Source organism: Drosophila pseudoobscura, chromosome 2 (genome assembly GCF_009870125.1).
Source record: "Drosophila pseudoobscura strain MV-25-SWS-2005 chromosome 2, UCI_Dpse_MV25, whole genome shotgun sequence".
Classification (NCBI taxonomy): Eukaryota; Metazoa; Arthropoda; class Insecta; order Diptera; family Drosophilidae; genus Drosophila; species Drosophila pseudoobscura.
Genome location: NC_046679.1, coordinates 9,605,853 through 9,627,507, shown reverse-complemented (window position 1 = coordinate 9,627,507; position 21,655 = coordinate 9,605,853). Strand labels below are relative to the sequence as shown.

Below are 21,655 nucleotides of genomic sequence, written 5' to 3'. Positions count from 1 at the left end.
CGAGCCCGAGCTCGGAGCATCCCCAGAGCAGCCGGGACAGGTGTGGAAGGTGTGGCAAGGGCAACAGCAGGGCCTGGTAAGGGTTGTAGCAGCGAAATGCAACCGCAAATACTTGCTTATTGCTGGCAAAACTTTGCTTGTTAGTGTTTAGGTTGGAGTGCAGCAAGAAATCATAGCACACAGCCGGGTGCACAACTTCCAATAAGAACCAAACAATGTCTATAAATCCACACACACACACTGGCACACACACTGGCACGAGGGAACGGAACTATAGTCTGCTCGCAAGGCAAAGATGTAGTTGAAAAGGTAAAAAGTTTGTGCAAAAGTCACATATTTGTTCGATTTTGCTAAGTGCCAGCTTACAAGTGCCTTGTCCTTATCCTTCTGCGATTTGTTTACATGGCAGGCAACAAAGAGAGAGAGAGAGAGATGAAACAGAAGGGAGCCTGAGCTCCACTGCTCGGCTAGTTGGAAAGGAAGTAGTGTTTTTCCTTCGCCCTCCTCCCATACTAAATATCAATGCAGCTCGAATGCCCCCTGCTACTATAAACGCGCCCTTAAAGAGGGTATAACGAGCTTTACTAGTCCTTTTCTAGGATAACAAAGTTCACAGAGAGTACATAATTATTTGATGCATCCGTAGGTATGTTTGTAGAGATATATGCATACAGGAAGCACATATTACTACATAATATAAGTAGATGCATTGATCTGTAAGGGTATTTCAAGTTTCGAATACCTAGACAAGCGTTCCTTTCTTCCTTCCTTGTTTGCTTCTATGTTCCTGTCGTGCTCCCAGGGCACCGCTCTCATTGTCCAGGAGGGGGGCCGAAGCAGGAGAGTAAACACTTTTCACGCTCCTTTCACCGCACTTTCTTTTTAGAGCAGCAGCTGCAACCATCCCCAACCCAACACCCAACACCCAGCCCCCCGGCAGCCGCCTTGTTTATTGTTTTCCAATCTCTGGCCAGAGTGCGTCATTGCGGGAATTGTTCGGTCGGAGGAAACATCGCTCGTCGTTCGCCGAAACCGCAAGTGATACTAAATTGAAAAGTTAGATGCCATTTTTTTCTGCCCTCCCCCAGGGAGAGGTCGATTTTTTGTTGGCTGTCCATTGGATAGTTCGAAAAAGTTACCAAAAATTTGCTTGTGCTTTGCCGCTGAGGCAGTTTGGGGGTTTTGGGATTGTGGAACTTCTCCAATTGACCGAATGGTACTCTAGTACTCGCTTTAAACTGTATTCCAATCGGGGAAGTTGGAATTTTGTATTCAAATGTTTTCTCCTTGGAGTGGTCCCCGAAATCCCAAAAACGTGGCTCCAGCAACAGGCAGCAGGCAACAAAGCAAAAGCAAAAGCAAACAAGCGCCAAAACTGAGTGGGCATATTTATCACAGCCCAATAATTTGTAGAGTCGCTTATGTTCCCATGCCGCCCCCCTCTCCCTCTGTCTCTCTCTGGGTGGGGGTATGGCAAGCCGAAAGCAAACAAATGTCGGGGCACCAGGCATGTAATACTCGTGCTCGTATCTGTGTGCATTCATGGACGTGCGTGTGGGAGTATGAATGTGCTTGTGTGCACGTGTGGGTGAGTATTGTTTCGGTATTTAATAGGCTTTTGTTGCAACTTGAAATGGAAATTGCTAAGGTTGCCGCCGCTGCTGCTGATTCTGCTCTCCTTGGCATGTTTACCAGGAGCTCCTTGAGCCTGCGCCCGTGCCTTTGCCTGTGCCTGTGCCTCTCTGTACCTCTCTGTGCCATCGTCGTCACCCTCATTGCCTGGCTGCCAGGCAGCCCATTGAAAGATTTATCATTCACCATAAACAGAAACTGAAACAGAAACAGCACGGTGGCAAATGAGTAGGGAGTGGCTCTGGAATCTTACAGGCTAAATGAAGCAATGGGAAACGCATATGACGGCCCACCTGTCTGGGCCCGGGATGCCCGCTTGTGTTGACAGAGCCCACATAAGCAGGCCGTACATACATATATATAATGGAATTTCTAATAACCAGCCCCAGCCAGTCTGCCTGCTGGGTCAACAGCATTTAAGAACCGTCAGCAGGCTCCAACAGTGACAATCAACGCTGCAGCAGTTCATTTGCTCAGACCCCGGCCCCGGAGTACAAGACTGGTTTGGGGTCGGTTTGATTGGGGCTGGGGCTGAATCTGGCAAAGTTGCAGTGCCCAAGTGCACTTAGTCAAGCATCGGCTAACATGCACTTCAACAGCCCCATCCATAGCCGTAGCCACGGCCCAGCCCAACTTCCGAGAGGTTCGGTTCATTCGAAAGCCAAAGCAATTTAATTAACATAAAAAACGCAGCTCGCACAATTCAAAACCATAAATCAAAAGCCCGCACACGCCCAACACTAAACTAATACCAGGGCCGGCCAGAAAAGGACCGGACCGGACCGGACCGAAAAAAGCATACATTCATGCCTTCCTGTATATGTGTGGAAAAAAGTCCAGCAAAAAGTGCAATAAGGAAGGGTCTGGGAGCAGAAAAGAAAAAACGAAACGTTTTTAATGAAACACAAACTGCCAGTTACGGTCTACAGTTACTGGCGGCTCTTCTGGAAGTTATGCTTCACTGGAAGTGGATATGGATACCCACCAAAATTTGTTTTTCTGCTATTTGCACCCTTGAAGCGGGTGTTATCAAAAAGCCGAAATGTTTCCCCCTTGGATCATGCACTTCATTTTGTTGCCGGTCTATCGTTACCACTAGGATATGGAGATTGTAAATCTTTTCACAATGCTTTTTAGGAATACAAAGTCGAGAACTTCATTAAAAACTGTGTAATTTCTGAAATTGTTCTGCTTAAAGGGTATTCAAAGGTAGAGCCATCCGAAGCTAGGGGTAGCTCTTCTTTCCTTTGTCACAGCTCAACACCCCACGCTGTGGGCCCAACCCTAGCCCACACCACACCACGCCCCACCGCAAGCATAACCCGTTCGTGTCGTGTCCAGAGCGCATCAGCATAAACAAAGAGCCCAAAGAGCACGCCAACATAATTTAGTTAAAATTCCATCGGTCCGGGGCGTGGACTGAGCCGCACACACCTCACCAAAGGAAATGAAAAATGCTGATTATGGAAACGCGAAGAGTAATTTGTTGTGTGTTATGGCGGCGCTCATTTGGCTGTTTGGCTGGACGGCCCGAAGGGGCGGGCGGGGATTATTAAATTCGGTTTTGATTCGGATTTTCACAATTTTCATTTGCTAATTGCATGATGGTTAAATTCAATTATAAATTAATTATGTGTAAGTTAATCAAATGACCAATCAAATAATTTTTAAAAAAATTGCAAATTAAAAAAGTGAAATAATTTAAATTACGTGTTCTACTAATCGTTAGATAATACACGATGTAAGCGTTCAAAGGTTTAATTACCAGAACAATGTACATATATATTTAATTAATATTTTTTTGGCTGGAATTGGGGACAGGCTGCACGGGACAGTCCTAGGCCAACGCCTGCGCCACTCGGCACTGGTTTATAAAAACAAAATCCCGACAAACCCGAGAGACTACCCGAAGGAGCAAGAACAGAGTATAACAAGTGGAGCCCTCAGCCCTTGCCCTTGTCTCCTTTGGACAAACAGACAACGGACAGGACAAACAATAAGAATATATGCGATAAATGAAAAAATAATAACAAACATTAATCCGAGTGTTGGTTGCCGAGGGCTGGTGTGCCGGAGTGCTAGAATGCTGGAGTGTTGGAGTGCTCGAGTGCCCTGCGAGTGGATGATGATGATGGTGATGGTGTGCCAAAACGCCGCCTCTGCCTGCTCCAGGACACCAGGATTGTAGCCGTGCTCCTGCTCGCTGGCAGTCCTTAGTCTCATGATAGTCTTTCGTTATTTCTTTCTTTGCACAGAAGCGCTAAGCAAATAAAACAAAAAGGATAACAGTGCAAATACGAGTATGGTGCAGACGAGCATCCGGGGTGAGCAGCGCCAAGGCAAACAGTCACTGCTAAAAATATAAGCATGCATGTGTGTATCTGTGTATCAGTGGATCTGTGTATCTGTGTGTGTTCGTATTAGCAAGAGTATTTTTATTTTATGCTGGTGACATTGCAGTGCATATAAGTCTGGTTCTGGCTCAGGTTCTGGCTCGGCTCTGGCTTGGTTGCTTAGTTAGTTATTCCGCCTTTTGCTATTTGCCAATTTTCATTTGCTCTCAACTCTGCCCCCACGCACACACACAGATACAAATTTGCCTGCATGTATTTACTCAGCGTGTGTGTATGTTTTTTTTCTCATCTTTTCCACTGCCCGAGTCTGCTCTGCTCTGCTCACTTGGCGTATACGCAATGTGAACGAAAACGACGACTCAATTGAGGCAGGGCAGCAAACATTTTGTTATCTCGGCACCAGCATCGATGCCGAATGGATTTTTAGTTCTCTATGTTCCCCCCTCCCCTGCCATGGCTGCGTTCTGTGTGCACGCCGACTGTGCTTCTTTCTTTTTCATTTCTTCGCTTTTTTTTCGACTTCATTCAGTTTTTCCATTTGGCCCCACCAGTCGGGGCGGGACGCGGCGGTGAAGCGCTTATCTCGCATGCCGCATCGCGAACTGCTTGTAAATAGCATTCATGGCCTGACACTAATGGAACTTTTGACCGTTTGTGCTATCCGTTGCCGTTGCCATTTGCCCATTGCCCATTGCCCGACGTCCGCTGCAGGCCGTGGCCAGCTTAGATACCATTCATAGACTCAACTGGGAGTCTCTTTACCACGAGCAGAAGCAATATTTTGATACCCTATGCTGAGCTAAAGGTTCGAGGATCCCCCCTTTATTATGCTCAGATTCTAGTTTAGTTTATGTTACACTATTCTTCCTCTCCTGAGAAATCTAAGTACGATTTATTCCTTTTATTTGTTTGTATTTTCTGTCCTTTCAAGTAAAATAAACAATTATAAGGTACTGCCGATTCGTTCCATAAAAAAAAGTTTCCATTTTTATTTTTGGTAACTCGAACTCACGCAAGTTCGATTGTTTTCTTCTCTTTTGTGGGAGTTTTTTCTTCCATATCTCGGAGTTTTTATATTGTGCGTTTTTTCATCACTCTGGTGGTATCAATTTTGGGATCCAACAGTTTGTCCAACAGTCCTTCAACAAGTCGCTGGCAATCGTTTCTGGGATATGGCAACCAGCAAAGCAATCACCTGCCATGACCGGCGGCCAAAGGTATTGCATTTTTTTTTTAGTTCGCTCTTGCGGCCAGATGATCTGCGAGTGGACCCGATAGGTGTGTAACTTAAAAGCTAACTAATTAGCAGCCGATGGTGGATATTTTCCTATCGCAGATCAATTTGCAACTGCACTCGAATGGAATTTGGTCTGGCAGGACAGCACTGGACTCGACCAATCCCCAAAATTGTGTTTGATTAGAAAATTAATCTGAGCCCTGTTTTAAATGAAAATACGGCCAATGGAGAGGGTGGGCCAGAGCAAAGCGGGACAGCGGACGATAAGCGACAATGACATTCGGAAATTTCATTTTTGGTAACTGCATTTCTCGACACAGGCACTGGCACAGGCACAGCGACAGACCCCGCACAAATGTGGTGCCAATGGGCCAAGAGGTGCCTCTGCGGGCTGCTGGGGATTGGCGAATGCGGGGGTGGTGGCAGGAATATCCATTTCGTTTTATGTTTACAATTTGGCATGGTTTTTGTGCCATGTGATTTATGCATAAATTGATGCTACTATATGTTTGTTTATTCTTCTCGATGGCAAAAAGCGCATTTGCCATGGACATCCTGACTGTCGCCCGTTCGCCCCCTGGCCTTCCCCTGGCCCGGCCTGGCTGGTTTTTGGTCATGCCACACATCTCTGGCATGTTGCAGCAGCGGCAAAAACATTCATAATTTTAATTAAGTCATAGAAACGTGCCGCACACAAAACGCAGAGATACTCGTATATTTGCCACGCTTAACTTTTGTGCTAGTTTTTCCTCTGTCTCTGTCCTGATCCTGTTTCCCAGTTCATCGGGCGACTGTATACCCTGGCACAGGGTGTTGTGATTTTCGTGTACATATAATCCTTTAAAATACTCTTCAGTTGGACCGAAGGAGAGTATCTACCGATATCAAAGCAATATTGTTTTGGAAAGGGTATCCAGGACTTGCGTTCGCAAAATAATTCCTTATTGTTTGCTGCATGTTGTGCTCGTAGCATTGTATTTGGTTACGATACTCACCAAATTGCACTTGAAATTTATCCTCGAGCCTTATTAGTTATTTACGCAGCAGGCGCTCTGCTCTGTCTGCACATCCCTGTGCGTGTGTGTGGCTGTATCTGCAAGTGTATCTGTGTGCGGCTGTATGCCTTTATATGTGTAAATGGGTTTATGCAAACGCCCTTGCTCCTGCTGTTGCTGTTGCTCCACCTACCCCCATAGCGTACACCAGGAACCCCACAGTCATTGCAGATTTATAGCCCGCAGCCGTTTTCAGTGTTTTCTTTTTGTTCGGCCCTCCCCACCCCTCCGCTCCGTTTTGTTTATTTGGTTTTGCAATTGTTAAAAGTTTATGTCGTTTTTGTTGCGGCTGTTGCACTTCGCACACAGTTTCCACTCGGACTCTGCAAAACAACAAGTTCCTGTTATTTGGAGGAGTGGCAGGGGTCCTGGTCCTGGCAGCCAACAAAAACCAACACGAAAAAACAACAAAACAAACAACAAACAAAACTGAAACAAAAGCAACGAAATTTTTCGTCCGATGGTTGCGATTTTGTCGCTGTGATTTGTCCTAGATATTTTTTGGCAACGTTGCTTAATTAAACGTGAACCATTGCCAGATGGAGTTTAAATATCAGAAAATTTCGTTACCAGCCGCCAAATATTTGGTTGAGTTCGCAAAAATTATGGCAGAGTAGCTTGACGATCCAATTGATTGGAAACGGGCAAAAAATAACACTCGGATTAATCAGTTTTTCCTAATTATGCTTTTGTACGAGACTAGTTTTTAATTAGAATTTAATTTATCCACTAGAAGCATAATTGTATGCCAATAAACTATTTTAGATTATAGAGAATTCGAATTATTTATACTTCGTATGGAAAAAAATGGCTCCGTCTATGAAACTGGCAAACTTTTCCAATGATTACCAGATTACATCAATTTAAAGACTTAATATCTCCTTTGTTCTCCCTCCGCTTCTTGCGGAATACTTTACCAGCTCCAAGTACTCCGGCATTAATACCAATTTGCACTTGTCAATCAAGGCAACACTCAATGGGAGCACTCGAGCTGTAGCCCGGCCAGAAACCTACAAAAGTTCTAATGAGCCTAATTATTTCAACTATTTAGCCAAATACACAGACACTTTCAGCAGCGGCGGTAACTTCTTGTGGCAGTCGGCGGGAAGAGGAGCATACCAATGCTTGCCAAATTTTGCTAATGATAAATAAATTATGCGACAGCAGCCGCACAAAACACCACCCAAGCCACCAACCAGCCACCCAGTCAGGCAACCACAGGCACAAAACAAATAAACTCGCTTCGCAATGCCAAAAGATAAGTATGCGCCCCATTGTCCCTTGCCCCGCACACATTAAAGCCGCTCCTGGGTTGGGCGTGGATGGGGCAGAATGGGGCGGGATCGCATTACTGAGAGAGCGAGCGCACATGCGTTAATAAACAAAATCTGTTGCTAATGTACAAAATAAGTTAATTATGGGAACGCAAATGCGAAAATGCGAAATGCGAATTACGAAAATGATGCCGGCTCTGATGCCGGCGACAACTTTTGCAGCTTTTCCGAAACTCCCCAAGTGGGGATTCTGGTAGTGAAGCAGTCGAAGTGGGGGCAGATTCCGGTTGCAGTACGTAGTGTGGCAGAGAGTGTGGAGACTGTGACCCCTGGCTGCGTCTCGCTTGCACTATGCTTTGTTCTTTGTGCGCGATAATTGCGTTTTATGGCAAAGGCAAAGGCAAACAAATAAACAAACACAAATTCGAGAAAACAAACAAACAGAGATACAGATCTGGGTGTACGCGTGTGCTGTATCTGTGTGCAGGCAACAAATAATTACAAATTGCATTAATAATATACAAACACAAAACGCGGTGGCTAAACTTGCCCCAAGACCCAAACCAGAGCACCATCTGTACGACTATTTCCGACGCTCCCCCCTGTCACAAGCTTCGAACTATTTACCTTTATGCAGTTTTTGCATGACTGGCATAATTTGTTTGGCAATCGAAAAATGTTGCATCGCCTGCGCACCGGCCCGTGCCGCATTGGTTTTGAAATGCCACTGCATGTGCCACAGGCCGAATTTACACAGCGGAGAACCGCAAGAAAATTTACATATTTTATTTGTAATTTGTTTGCCGCTTGTCAATATTATTTTGCAATTAATATTTCAATGATAAAACGAGAAACTTGTATCGCTGTTTAGTACCCATTTTATCGCTGAGGATATGTACTTATTCGTGTTCTAAAAACATGTTGTAGCAGGGAAATCAATGGATTTGCCAATTAAATAATTCACAAAATTCCACAGGCAGCTGTTGAAACAATGGCAGTAGGGAATATTGGTATGATGGTACAAATAAATCGAATTAGTGGGTATCTACCAGTCGCCGCTCTCGCTGGAACCTTTCCGTACTGCCATTTATATTCCACTCATTCTGGGTGGAGGAATCCATGAAATTGATTTGGGCAGAGCAAAACGCGTTTTTAGTTGATGTATTCGAATGCATTTCAAAATTATGGTTGAATTGCATTTCCCTATATGGCGAAATTGATTATAAATAGATCGTGGCATTGTCCACCGGATTTTATGGAAATATGGCCAGGGACTATGCAGATTCAGTGCAGTTCGTAATTGACGAATAAAAGTTGTTATGCAGTCAGTGAACTAATAAATCTATAATCGAATCAAAAGAAATCTATAACTAATCCGAATCACTCTTGTAGCGTGATTTACGGGCCTACTCTATAGAGTTCCTTGGGGAATAGTTATTGCCCCACTCAGCCATACATCACCACAATTGATGCCCATTTGAAGTTCTAATTCACTTTTACAAATACACCACTTTGCTGGTAGCCCTAACCCTAACCCATTAACCCCCATCCATTAGAGGAGCCCGGGCCCGCACCTCCATCTAATAAAGCAGTGGCGATGCACTCCCCTCCTCCTCCTCGACACCCCAGTGCTCTGGGGCGCTCTGCAAATCTTCACAATACCCTGAGTGCCAAAGACCCAATGCAACAACATTTCCGAACAAGTCACGGATCACGGCACACAAATCTCTCCCCCATTCAATTCCCCAGCTCCGCGATAGCCGAAAAATGCACTTCAATGGCGAGGCTGGGGCTGGTGCTGGGGCTGGGGCTCGGCTCCCATTGAAATGCGATGCACATTTGGACGGGTTGCTGCTTAAGCTGTTCATTAGCGGCCACGTCGACACGGGAGCTGGAGTAATGAAGCAACAGCCTGACACAGATTTGCTTTGGCAAATGTGGATACGGAATGGAATGGAATGGTTCTGTTCGAATCAGAGCGGGTAACGAAACGGCAGGAGGGAGCGTCATTAAAAACTTTTTACAAGCGTTCAGCATCAGCATTAGCGCTACGGCTACAGCTCCAGCCTCGAATGCGACTCCCGGCTACGGCTCCTCTTGTCGCCATCGGGCGACAGGCATTTAGAAGTGAGTGTACGGAATCTGATTCCGTTGCTGATTGTCATTGACAGGCATTCGAGTGGCTGTCCCCTGTCTGTCCGTGCGCCTGACACCTCTCCACCGCCTAGATACCGCCGACCGACCGCCTCAGGCTGTCAATCCTTTTTATTGCTCCTCTCGCCACTCCGTTCCGCCATCGCTCTCAAGTAGATCTTTGCCACTTCGTCAATCAATTGGCGTCGGATCTGTGTGGCTGCTCTTGTGCCCCTTTTATTTGTATTTTATTATGCCAAAGTGTTGTTTCGACTGTCATTTTCTGTGCCGCCCCCACCAAGTATTTCAAGTATCGATTGTCTGTATCTATCTCAAAGGGTGTGTGAGTATCACTCACACCCCTCCGGGCCGGCTGCTGTTCGATTTTTATTGGAGTTGGCGCTGGAGTTTCGAGCTGCTGAAAGTTTTCCGCTGGCTGGGAATCTGGCGGACACACTCCAGGCATTTAATTGAGCAGCCACAGTAGTGATGGTGGCTTTGACTCTGCCAGCGGACTTTGGCGAAAAGTGGAGCAGTCAATTGAGTTAAGGGCTAGAGTGTTGGTGGAATAGGGCCAGGCAATGTGATTGTGGTTGACATTGCCTCCTCTGCCTCCCATGCCCAGATGCCCAGATACTACTTGAAAAGGGATGACAGGTCGGGAGTGGGGGGAGGAAGCCAGACAAATATACTTCATTAAATTGTACAAATGAAACTCTTAAAATGTGTGTCGGCAGTCAAGGGTCTAAGATCGTGCTTGATGATTTGAAATTTGTTTCAGCTATGAGCGGGAAATATTTAAAAAACTTTGATGGCTGGAAAAATATAGCAAGAAACAATGTTATTCTCACTGAAGATGGCTTTCCAATATTCGACTTTGATGTGTCTGGGTAAACACTATTTTAAACTTAAGACTAAACAGCGATTCGACTTACCCATGCTCAGCAGCAAGACGGCGAGCAGCACAAGGCAGAGACGCGTCTGGAAGGCCCCGTAGTCTGGCTCGCGTCTCCGGCGGTGCTGTCTGTGGGCCGTATCCAATGCCTTCTGGTGTCTCATTTTGTGGATATCGGCCGAGTCCGCTGACAAATCTTTGCGCAGTTGCAACTCCAGCATGATGGGGAGTACCTCGTGAGCTGGGGGTGAAGGGGGCAGGCACTGTCTTTCGCTCAGAAGACGCCCAACATTTGCGGGAAGACTATTTAATAAACACTTCAGCTTCACACGCCGCGCTGTCTGTTCTGTACGTGTGTATGTACGGATATAAGGGGTAGTGGCTGTGGGGTTCGACTGGGGAGTGGGATACTGTGGAATATGCAAATTGTAGATGTCTCTCCTCGCTTCAGTTTGACGGGGCTTGGGTGGGGCTGGCAAATTGGCTCATAAACAAAATGTCTGCCTCTTGGGCAATGTTCCGCTAACAAGCACTGCGGTAATTAATAATTTCTTGGGGCCTCAATTTTTCACTTTCACTCGAGTTTGCTTTTGATTTGCACTCCACGGATTTGCACATTTTGCCGACAATCAATCGATTGTTTATTCATTTCGATTTCCGCCTTTTAATTATCGGTCTTGCTTTATTTTTTTGCGATTCGTTTAGACGAAATCCATTTGGCTATAGTAATTTCTTTCAGTTCGCACTCTCATAAATGGCTGGATAGTACTGTGTGTGTGGGTCCAGCTGCTGTTGCCGGATGTGAGCTGCAAGGCGGAATGAATAATAAACAATGTTTAGTTGTTGTATAATTAAACAGCTCTCAAAATGCATGGCCCTCTCAAATCTCAAATCTCAAAATGATCCACAGCTGTCACGGTCGCGAACGCTACCGCAAAGACGCGTTATTTGGCGTGTAAACAAGACCCCGGCAGCAATCCCGAAGCCATCTAAACACGGACCGAAACGAACCGAACCGAACCGGAGAGAAGAGACAAAGACAAAGACGGGACCCTACAGCGGAGAACAATCCGTGCCTACGAAAAGTTGACAAACGAATGAAAACTCATCAAGGCTCGACAGTGGAGGACAGCCGCAAGAACACACCCACCCCGAAAACAAGACACGAGAACGGGACCGGGAACGAGAACGAATTTCCAAAATTAGCGCGCTGGAAAATGTTCTGGAAGCAACATGTTTGGGAAGCCTGGCAACATGCTGCCAACGACCGCCCTATGGACAATGTTGCCAGCCTGCTGCTGTCGACAGGAAGTGCAGCCCTATCCTATACAAAACCAAAGCAAATATGATAAACAATATCAAATCATCAAAAACAGTTGCAAAAAAAAAGGAGTAGCAGAAATACAAGCACAAAAAAATACGAGCATAATAATAATGACAAGAACAAAACGGGCTCTTTGTGAGTGCAAATTTTTTGTTTGTGCTAATGAGGCTGTGCACAAGTGGCAGGCACTTGAGCCTGAATGAGCATGTCGATCTCCGCTCCGCTCCGCTCTGCTCTGCTCCGTGTGTATGTGGCCTCATTCATGCTGCATGCAACTCCCGGCCGGCTGTGAAGCCGGAGTTGAGGATGCGGCCACTTAACCCGTTCCGTTACTGTTTCTGTTTCTGTTTTTTGCAACTGTTTGCACTCGGCCCTGCGGTCGCTGCTCCAGCATTCTGTTTATTTAAGTTTCAATTACTTTTTGCTACCCCTGGATTGGCAGGCGTTCAAGCAACACACAGCCCATTTTCTTGCCTTTCATTGCAGCGTTTTGTAAGGATTCCCGGCTGGGCAGGAGCAGGGTGTGAGGTCTGAAGGCCGCTGTCCATTAAGTGGACTGCATGAGGCACAGGATATAGACGATATAGTCCACTGTAGTAGTTGATAGTATAAATAGCAAACGATCCAAATGGAGTTCCTTCAAACTAAACTCTCATAGTCATATTATATCCTCGACTTCTGAAGGCTAGCCTCAGTTTTATGTATGTTACATACAATAAACGAATACAATATACCCTTTAGCCCTCCCAGTACCGAGTAAGTAGATCAACTCAAGTGCAATGACATCAGGGAAAGCATTCATAATGCTCATTAGCTTCGCTGGCCCTCACCCTCTTTACGGGACCACTCGGTGGCCATGTCAAAATGCCATTTTTATGTGGCACACGCGTTGCACTGTTTCTGGCAGCTTATCGATGCCACTGCCACTGCCACTGCCACTGCCACTGCCCTTTTCCCTGATCCTCCACACACTTCTCCACTTGGATTTTATGGCCAGCATGCAGCACACCTCGATTAATGCATACAGAAGCTAGATGGAGCTATATGGCACAACATGCCCATGCACTTAGCAGTTTTATTGTATTGTATGTCTCCATGTCGTGGCAGCAGCAGCAGGAGAAGCAGAAGCAGCCACAGCAGCAACCCCTTGACAAACGCAACACGTGCGATTCGAGAATTTTATATAAGTGTTTATTAGCCTCTTCAGACTCTTGTTGGTGCTCCCCACCTCTCCGTGTTGCTCCGGATTGCTTACTTCCCCCTTGAAGAGGGAGACCAGATGGGGTCTGACTGACATTGACGACGCTGACATGTTTTTAGTGCTCCAATGAAAATTAAAACACATAAAAATGGCTGAGAAACCGCACAATTATATGTGAGGATTGGCGGCTGAGGTAACACGGGAGTGGAGTGGAATGGAATGGGTGTGGCATGTTGTTATGTTGTTGCGCCTGAGAGCTATAAATGAATGAAATTCTGCGTTTACGGTTGATTCAAGGCCATATTCCTGGGCTAAACGCTAAATTATCCTCAGGGACTAGCGCTTAGACCGCTCAACTAATGAGTTTCCCGAGAAAGGAGTGTATTGGGATTAGGCGGTGTAATATGTATTAATTAGACAGATATAATAGAAATTATTACACTCTGCATAGCCCTGGTTACAGCCTAAATGCCACACTAACTCATTGGCCTGCAATTGCTATTCCCTGTGCATTTAAAAGTTTGTATCTGTGTCACATTTGCTGGCAGCTCTCATCTCATTGTCAATGCACATTGTTGCTCTATTTTAGAACACACAGAGCCTCCAGAAGGACACCCATGCCCATAAGGACGGGCTTGCAATCTAGCACCTTGTCAGTCTATTGTGGCAGACAATTTGGTATTGGTAGCGCCGAGCACGACGAACACGTTGACATTGCACCGCAGAGAGCCATGTCGGCTACTGCCACACCTCTCTCCTGCTTCTCCGACGCCTTGGTTGCCCCGGCTGCTGTTTGTCCCCCTTTGTCAGACCGAAAAATGCAAATTTTCTTTGACATGGCCAAGTACAAGATAATAATTCTCTCGCACATGCCGAGTGCGGCCGTATCTGCACTTCCCTCGTGTCACCCCCCTCCATAGAACACTCACAATTTCCGGCTTCTCGTAGGCAGTCCCACTCTTTCCATCCAGCTATCTTTCTCTCTCTTTCTCTGGGTGCTTCTGTATCTTTGTCACACATGGAGGAGCCCCAATTGAAATTTATGCGTTACCTTGGTGTCAATTAAAGACATTTCTAATGCAATTTAATTTGTGCCCCGCCACGACTACACTGGGAAAACAAACGTTTTAAGAACCAGAAATAGATATAGACTGCTTTCTCTAGATCCATTTTGAAATAAATAACAACTCTTATTTGAAATTTTGGGAGGAAGAAACGGTTGGATTAAGGTTTTTTCGCTTAATGTACAAACTCGTAGACATTGCCATGTAAATGAAACCTTTCGACGCTTTTTCCAATCAATGATTATGGATACGCGTACCAGAATGTGCCCCAAGTATAACCCTGGGATGATTAGTTGCCTGCCAGGCCAATGGGTCAGGCATTTGCGGCAGGGATAATGGCCATAATGTGTAACGACGAAGCGTCCCCGTGCGAATGTATCTCAGACAATGCCTTGGCATGTTAATCGATTTGGCCGCTGGCTGGGGCACGATTTCGCTTTGATTGGGGTTGGACAATTATACGCATGCTGTAATCGAATGCACCGAATGCGAAAGCGAATGCGTCTAATGAATGCATCTCTCGGATATCATACCCGTATCTAAACCCAGCCCCAGCCCCAGCCCCAGCCGCCTGCTGCAACAATGCACAATTCGAAATCCGAATTAGATGGCAGTTGGACAACGAAACCCTGGGAGGGGTTGCCCAGCCGTAGCCTTTGGAATGCAAATGTAACATGGTCATCATGTTGGCCGTTGGCCTTTTGGACATGGGCCCCAAAAGAGCAAATGCTTGCTGCCGTGCCAGGGGCGCAGGGTAGCAGGGGTGCGGGCTCCCTGGTTAATCGCCTGCTATTGTCGGGCATTATTAAATACATCAAAAAGGAGATCGGATAAGAAGGGGATATAATGGCGGCGGTTATAGTTTTAAAAATACTATATGCAAATATGTTAATGTGTCATAAAGAGGGCAACGTTTTTAATTATGCGCACATTTAATGTTTTTAATTGCAGTTTAAGCGCTACAAAGTAGGCTTTTGGCGAAACATGGAGCAAAAAGGAAAATGCAAAAATGGAAAAATGGAAATGGAAAATGGTGGGCAAACAAGAGCGGATATTCAGGCTGTGTTAAATGTTGATTTATGGCAGGAAAGGCGAACGAGAGGCAAACGGCAACCAATTCGGAATGTGAATTAAACTGCCAACAGACCAAGGCCCAACAGAGCCGGACAGAAGTTTAAATTTCTGCTTCTCGATGCTAACTATTAGGGCCAATCAGTGCAGTCTATAGCAACGGGCACGGGGTCGCTTTGAACCTGAACGAAGCACCACAAAAATGCCATCAAAAACGAGACGAGACGAGACGACACAGCCACTTCAGAGCCGCCTCAATGCCAATCCAAACAAATTGCCATGTCCCGTGGATGATGGTTCCGTACTCCGTACTCCATGTAGCATGAAGCTGTCTCTATTTTTGGCCACTGTCTGCTGGGTGGCTGGGAGTGGGAGCACTCCTGGTATTTTGCATGGAAAACATAATAATCATTGACCTTTTTATGGCTGCCTGACGCGCCTTTTAATAAATTGAAAGCACCGAAAATGTTTACTTCCTACAACTGTGCCCCACAAAGGCGGGCAGGGCAACAAAGGGAAAAAATCAATGCCATGCCCCAATAAGTCAGCGGCAATAACCATTCAAGATGTCGTCATGCCACGCCCCAGAACGGACCGGCGTCTGCCGGCAGCTTCAAGAATTTTGAGTGTGGCAAAAGGAAGAAAGAAAGAGGGAGAAAGAGAGAGAGTGGCAGCGAGATACAATTGAATTTCAGTGTTGGCAATTTAATTTCTTTTGTTGTCAGCGGCATAAACATTGATGAAAGAGAGATACGCGTAGGTACGCTGGCGGAGTGGGCAAGAAGAGGAAGCTGTGGCTGTGGCTGTGCCTGTGACTATTGCTGTGGCCACACCCACTCTTATAGTTATTGTTGTTGCTGTTAGCATTTCGTTGACAGCAGGACAATGGGAAAAACACGCCGGGATATCCGGCATACAAAATTAAACAAACAATGACAAGACAAGAACTCAACATCAGCCAAGGAGCTGCGTGCGAAGACCAAACTGAACTGACCCCAAAAAGGTTGCCCAAAGAGGGAGGCAGGAGGTGGGACTGGTGAGAGGGTGGGCGTGTCTGCAGCTGCCATGACGGAAGTGTAAGACACAGCCGGCAGTGCTGCTGTTGCTGCAACAATGTGTATGCCACATAATGACACATGGGGCAGGAGGCAGCATCAGCCAGAAGAAAGCCTGAACGCCGAGCTTCAAGAAACATAAAAGCAATTTTCTCACACATACACACAGACCCAGCAGGCAAGAAAAAGCAAAGAAAAGCAGAGCAAGGTCACGTCTTGTTGACCAACATTTCACTACAAATGAGTACCTATTGTGGCCGAAGCTGCCGCAGCCCCACTGCAAGGTATATCAAACAGAAGTTGAAGCTATTAGACCCTATTTGGCACCACCCAAAATCTTGTTCCCTACCTTTTACATGTTATACACTTTATTGGCCTGTCACTGCGGCTGTTGCTGTTGTCACAGCTCGGAGCTCGGAGCTCGGACCAGTCTCCAAGTGGCCGAGAGGTGCTCTTTATTCAAGCCGAGCAAAGAAAAGCACAAAGCCACCTTCTCGGCTTCGTCTACAGCCTCACGGCAGACTGCACAAAAATGAACTTGATTTTTTAGTGTACAACCAACCAACAGTGCCTGACACTGTGAAGGCTAAGGCAGTTCATAGCCTGCCTGCCGCTTGGTTGGCACAACAGAGGCATAAAACAATTGTTGTCCCAGGACCGGGCTTGACCCAATAGGCAGCCTCAGGCAGCTCTGGTTGTGGCAGAAGGCAGAGCGCAAAAAGAAAGCCACTTCAAGCAGGGCAGCATCAGCAATCAGAGTGTACGTTGCCGGCTTAAAGGCAATTGTTTAAGTTGGTATAACAACTTCCTTAGAAAGCAGTCAAGAAGGTAATGCAAATGAACTCGAATCGATAACCAAATAAAAGATGCACAGTCACAGCTGACTGCGCGTATACTCAATTACCAGGTAAATATTAACGTTTGCATATTCCTACTCGATTTCCACGGAGACCATATTCCTAGAAAACCGAATACGAGTGAATGCCAGGCTCAGTACTTCAATCAACTTCCTTGGATTTCTTGGAACCTGCTTCTGTTTGGCCCCAACTGAAATCATCCCAGTTCCAGTTGGAAATAATCTAAACTGGGATGCTGCTTCATTTTCGCTTATACGTTGTTTGGTTTTGGGTTCTTGGACCACGAGGAGGGACTCCTCTAAGTAGCCAAACCTGAGACCTTGAGACCTGAGTCCCTGGTCCAATGCCTAATGAGCGTCAAGCCGCCAATCTTATGACTTTATGGGTCTTTCTCCATCTTCAGCACACACAAACACACAACAACAATGGCGCCATTAGCATCATCTTGCCCCTCTCCATGGCACCTTGCCTTCGCAGCCCCCCTCTGGGTGGGGCGGATGTTACGTTTCCGGGAAATGGTCGGAAATGGCATTTTCAAAACGAAGACTTCGTGCCGGCCCCATCCACCCATCCAAAGCCATACATTGATATAACGACCATGATGATGATGGCGATGAGAGCGGCCAGCTGCCGCTGCCTAGCCTCGCCGGCCCTACTTTGCAGCAGTATCTCAGGACAGTGTCCGTCCACCCCAGCCAGCTGTTGTTTGTATAATTTTTAGCTCAGGTAGAACGATGTTGGCAAACAACAGAAGCCAGAAACAGTAGGTGGCCCCACCAAGGAGCATGGAGTCGTCTTTAAGCATCCCGGAAATTGCGACAAAGACGCTTAAGCGGCTTTAAGAATGTCCTGCCCTGCGAAATGTCCTCTCCGGCACCCACTTGTCGCCTAATGCAATCACAGCCAATGCCAATGCATTCGAAGTTTAAGTGCCAAAACACTTACTTAATGGAAATTACTTGAGATTCCTCCTCCTCTGTCGTACTCCGCTACTTGACACGGCCCAGTACATCCATCGATAGGCAGATGCCAAGAGCTGAGCAATCACGTGCTCTCTGAAGATGCAAAGGATGACGGAGAGTGGGAAACGGATTGGGCGGTGGACTGGACTGGTGTGGAGTGGGGTGTTGGGAGGAGTGGTGGCATCGGTAGCCACTTGAGTGTGTCATGTCCGCACGATTTTTGCTAAAAATCATTTAACGGCAATGTGCCGGAAATGCGAGACATCCCCGAACACACAGACACAGACACAGACGGGCACAGACAGGCACAGTCAAACAGGGGCAAACATCCGAACAGATGCGAATTTCTGCCAATTGATTGACTCGGCGCCAGGACATGCTGGGCGCACAGAACACAGGGAACACAGGGAACACAAGGAACTGTTTAAATTTGAAACTGGCTCGTTGTCAGCAGTAATGTCACCAGCACGTAATACGAACGTGTAGTTGTGCACCACTCCCACTAGTGTCTGTCTGGCTCTGCAGAGCACTGGCTCTGTTTTTGTGTTCATGTGTGTTTAGCAATTTCAAAATTGTTGTGTTCAATCAGAACCGTTTTGCCAAAGCCCAGACAAGTATCAACCTAAATCGATAGCAGCATCGAATCATCGTCACCGTCAGCTCTCAAGGCTCAAGTGGTGCGAAGGCATCCAAGGGAGAAGCCCTGAGAAATAGAAGCCCTAATAGTTGTTCGAGCCCGAGCTAGAGCCCGGTGGACTGTGAGGCTGACAGTTGATTCTGAGACTTCTGTTGGCCAAACATTTTGCCACTGCACATTGTTTGCTGTGCAATCTTCAGAGAGATGTTTGATAGATATTGCAAGGATATCCTGTAGCCCTGAGAAAGAGCTGACCAACCAGAGTAATAGCAGCAGCTTTTGATAGAAAATATCGTCTTAATGATGAATGTAAGCAGATTAAACTATAATAAATAATATTTAAAATAATACACAGAATAGATCAGAAGATGGAAACATTTCAATATTGCAATTCTCAAAGAACGAAAATACAAAATTCGACCATCGGTAAAAAGCCCGCAAATAATGGATCTCGTATCATCTTAAAGTGCATCAGTACCCCCCACTTTAATGGTCAAAGTACCATTAGGGTGCCATATTACAATATAGTACTACCCACTGACCCAGAAACACACAAACACACAAACACACACACACACATAAGCGAAGCGCACGCAGAAAATGCATAAGAAAGCGCCAAAAACTTTCTCCATAAATAAAAATTGAGAAACATGGAAAAGGCGAGGAACGGAGGACCGGAGGGCAGGTCCAGGTCAAAGATAATAATAATAAAAAACCGCTCAAAGATGCTGCCAAAAGGCAAGATGCAAAAGAAAAAATCAGCGAAAAAGAAACACGCACACACACACACTCACAAGGGTACAACAAGAAGAAAAACAAAGGAAAATGGTAAAGAGGAAACTTGAAATCTTTCTTCTTGCCATTCTGAGCATTTTTTTTCTTCTTATTTTTATTTCATTTTGCGTGGAGTTGAGTGAGTTAGCGTTGGCATTTGTCAGTTGCTGGCTGTCAGCGCTCACTTCCTTGGCTCTCAGCGTCTTCGTCCTGCGGGCCAGAGTTCGCACTGTGTCTGCAGCTTGCCGCAACTTTTAATAAACTTGGCAACCATTTTTTTCCCTCCTTTGTTTCGCTGTTGCAAAGGTTACGCACGCACACACCCAAATACTTCTACAACGAGTATGCTACATATATACGTGGGGTATATATTGGGTGGGGTACAAAAAGGGAGAAGAATCTCGAGAGTAGCGAAAAAGTTTTACAACCAAACTCAAATTGAAGCAGTTAAATGGCGTATTGTTTTGCAAAATACTCGTACTTGACCAGCTTTCGTCTCTCTCCGCCTCTCGGCCTCGTCCGGGGCTGGGAGTGAGAAGTTTTGACCAACAAATTGTCAAGTTTTACGAGTATGCATGGCCGTTTAGCAAGAGTTCTTTTTTATGTCTCGCCTCGGCTTTGATGTGATTTTTATGGGCCCGCCCACCGTTGTAGCGTTTTGATCAGGAATCAGGGAACTTTCTATGGCAATAGCTCAATCGATTCAAGAGCTCTAGGGGACAGAACTTGGTTTATTATTACAGCACTTTCGCTGGCGCTGCGGTTTCCGCTGGCGAAGCTGCTGCATTAGACACTAATTAGTAGCAGCTACAAAAACAACGACTTGCAAATTAGTGTAGCATAACTTGAGGCACTGCAAGTGAAATATTTGCAAATTTGCGAAAGCAAGCCGCCAAGTTATTCCACCAACGAGTATCTATGTGTGTGGGAGAGTGCCTCTAACATGGCAGGCACACACTCGTATATATTCATTTATTATGCGTGTGTGTGAGTGTGTGTGTGTGTGTTTAGTTACTGTTGCTGCTGATGTTGCTAGGTTTGCTTTTGCTTTTGCTGCGGCTGCGGCTGACGCTTCCAAAACTTTCAAATGAGACGCCTGCCGTTGCAATTATGCTGGAAATACCATTACACCTACACAACCGCACACACACAGAGACAGCGCCCACTCCACGCCACGCCACAGTTCCCGTCTGTGCCACTGTTTGGTGCACTAATTAAAGAAAACTCCACCACAGAACGCCGGGCTGCAGCTAGAGGGAGACAAAGCCGAACACGGAACGCATACGTATTCGTATACGTATACGAGTAGAACCAATCTGCCTCAACGATTGTTCAAACATTTGCATAAATTGCTGCACAAACTATTTAAAGCAATAACTAAAAGTAATTTGTTTTGCTTCGCAAAGCACAACGACGCCTTGTGGCTGCTGCAAATGTTTGCACAGTTGTTTGTTGCACAGCACAACAGAAAAAAGCCGAAATGAAATTAAACAATACCAAAGGAAACCTAACCACACCAAGATTAAGAGCCGGCTCTACAGACATCGCCAGTTGACATCTTCAATTATTTATTTATGCCTTCGCCAGTTGATTTATTTATAACATATTTAATTTTCCAAAATCCCTGCAACAGCCGCTCCCTGTTGCCCGGCGTTAGGAGCAAGGGGCTAAGCTGTTGCTTTTATCTTGGACATAATTTAAAAGCGAGTCAAAAATTCATGATTTTCCCGTACATATATACTGCAATACACTGAGCTCCTTCTGTGCAGAATGTCGTGTGCCAGGCACTTGTCACTTTCTGTTTGCGTAATTAAGCAAATTTTTGTATACTTGTTAAAGTATACTCTTGAAAAGGGTCCTATCGACGGACAAGAACAACTGTGCGCCTACCCCCAGCTCACTCGCTCGCGACGATACGAGTATCGGACGACGACGACGACCCAAAAGCTTTATATATAGTACGGAGACTGCCTATGGCTGCCTATCTGCCTGATTCTCTCTATAATTATCTAGTCCATATTCCATAGATATTCCATATAGTCCATAGATATTGACTTCAAAAAAAGTAGCTCCCATAGAAACAACCAAACCAAGATTTAATAAATGTAAAAACATTTTTTAATATAGCTG

The 21,655-nt window shown here is 45.9% G+C and overlaps 1 protein-coding gene across 1 annotated transcript in view; it reads right to left on the bottom strand.

Moving 5' to 3' along the window:
- The window catches only part of beat-IIa (beaten path IIa), a 45,683-nt gene that overhangs the window by 15,750 nt on the left and 8,278 nt on the right, over window positions 1-21,655 (bottom strand). The window contains exon 2 of the mRNA XM_002137255.3: window positions 10,621-11,386. Coding sequence (XP_002137291.1) covers window positions 10,621-10,801 — 181 coding nt within the window. The 5' untranslated portion in view covers window positions 10,802-11,386. The remainder of the gene's footprint in view (window positions 1-10,620; window positions 11,387-21,655) is intronic.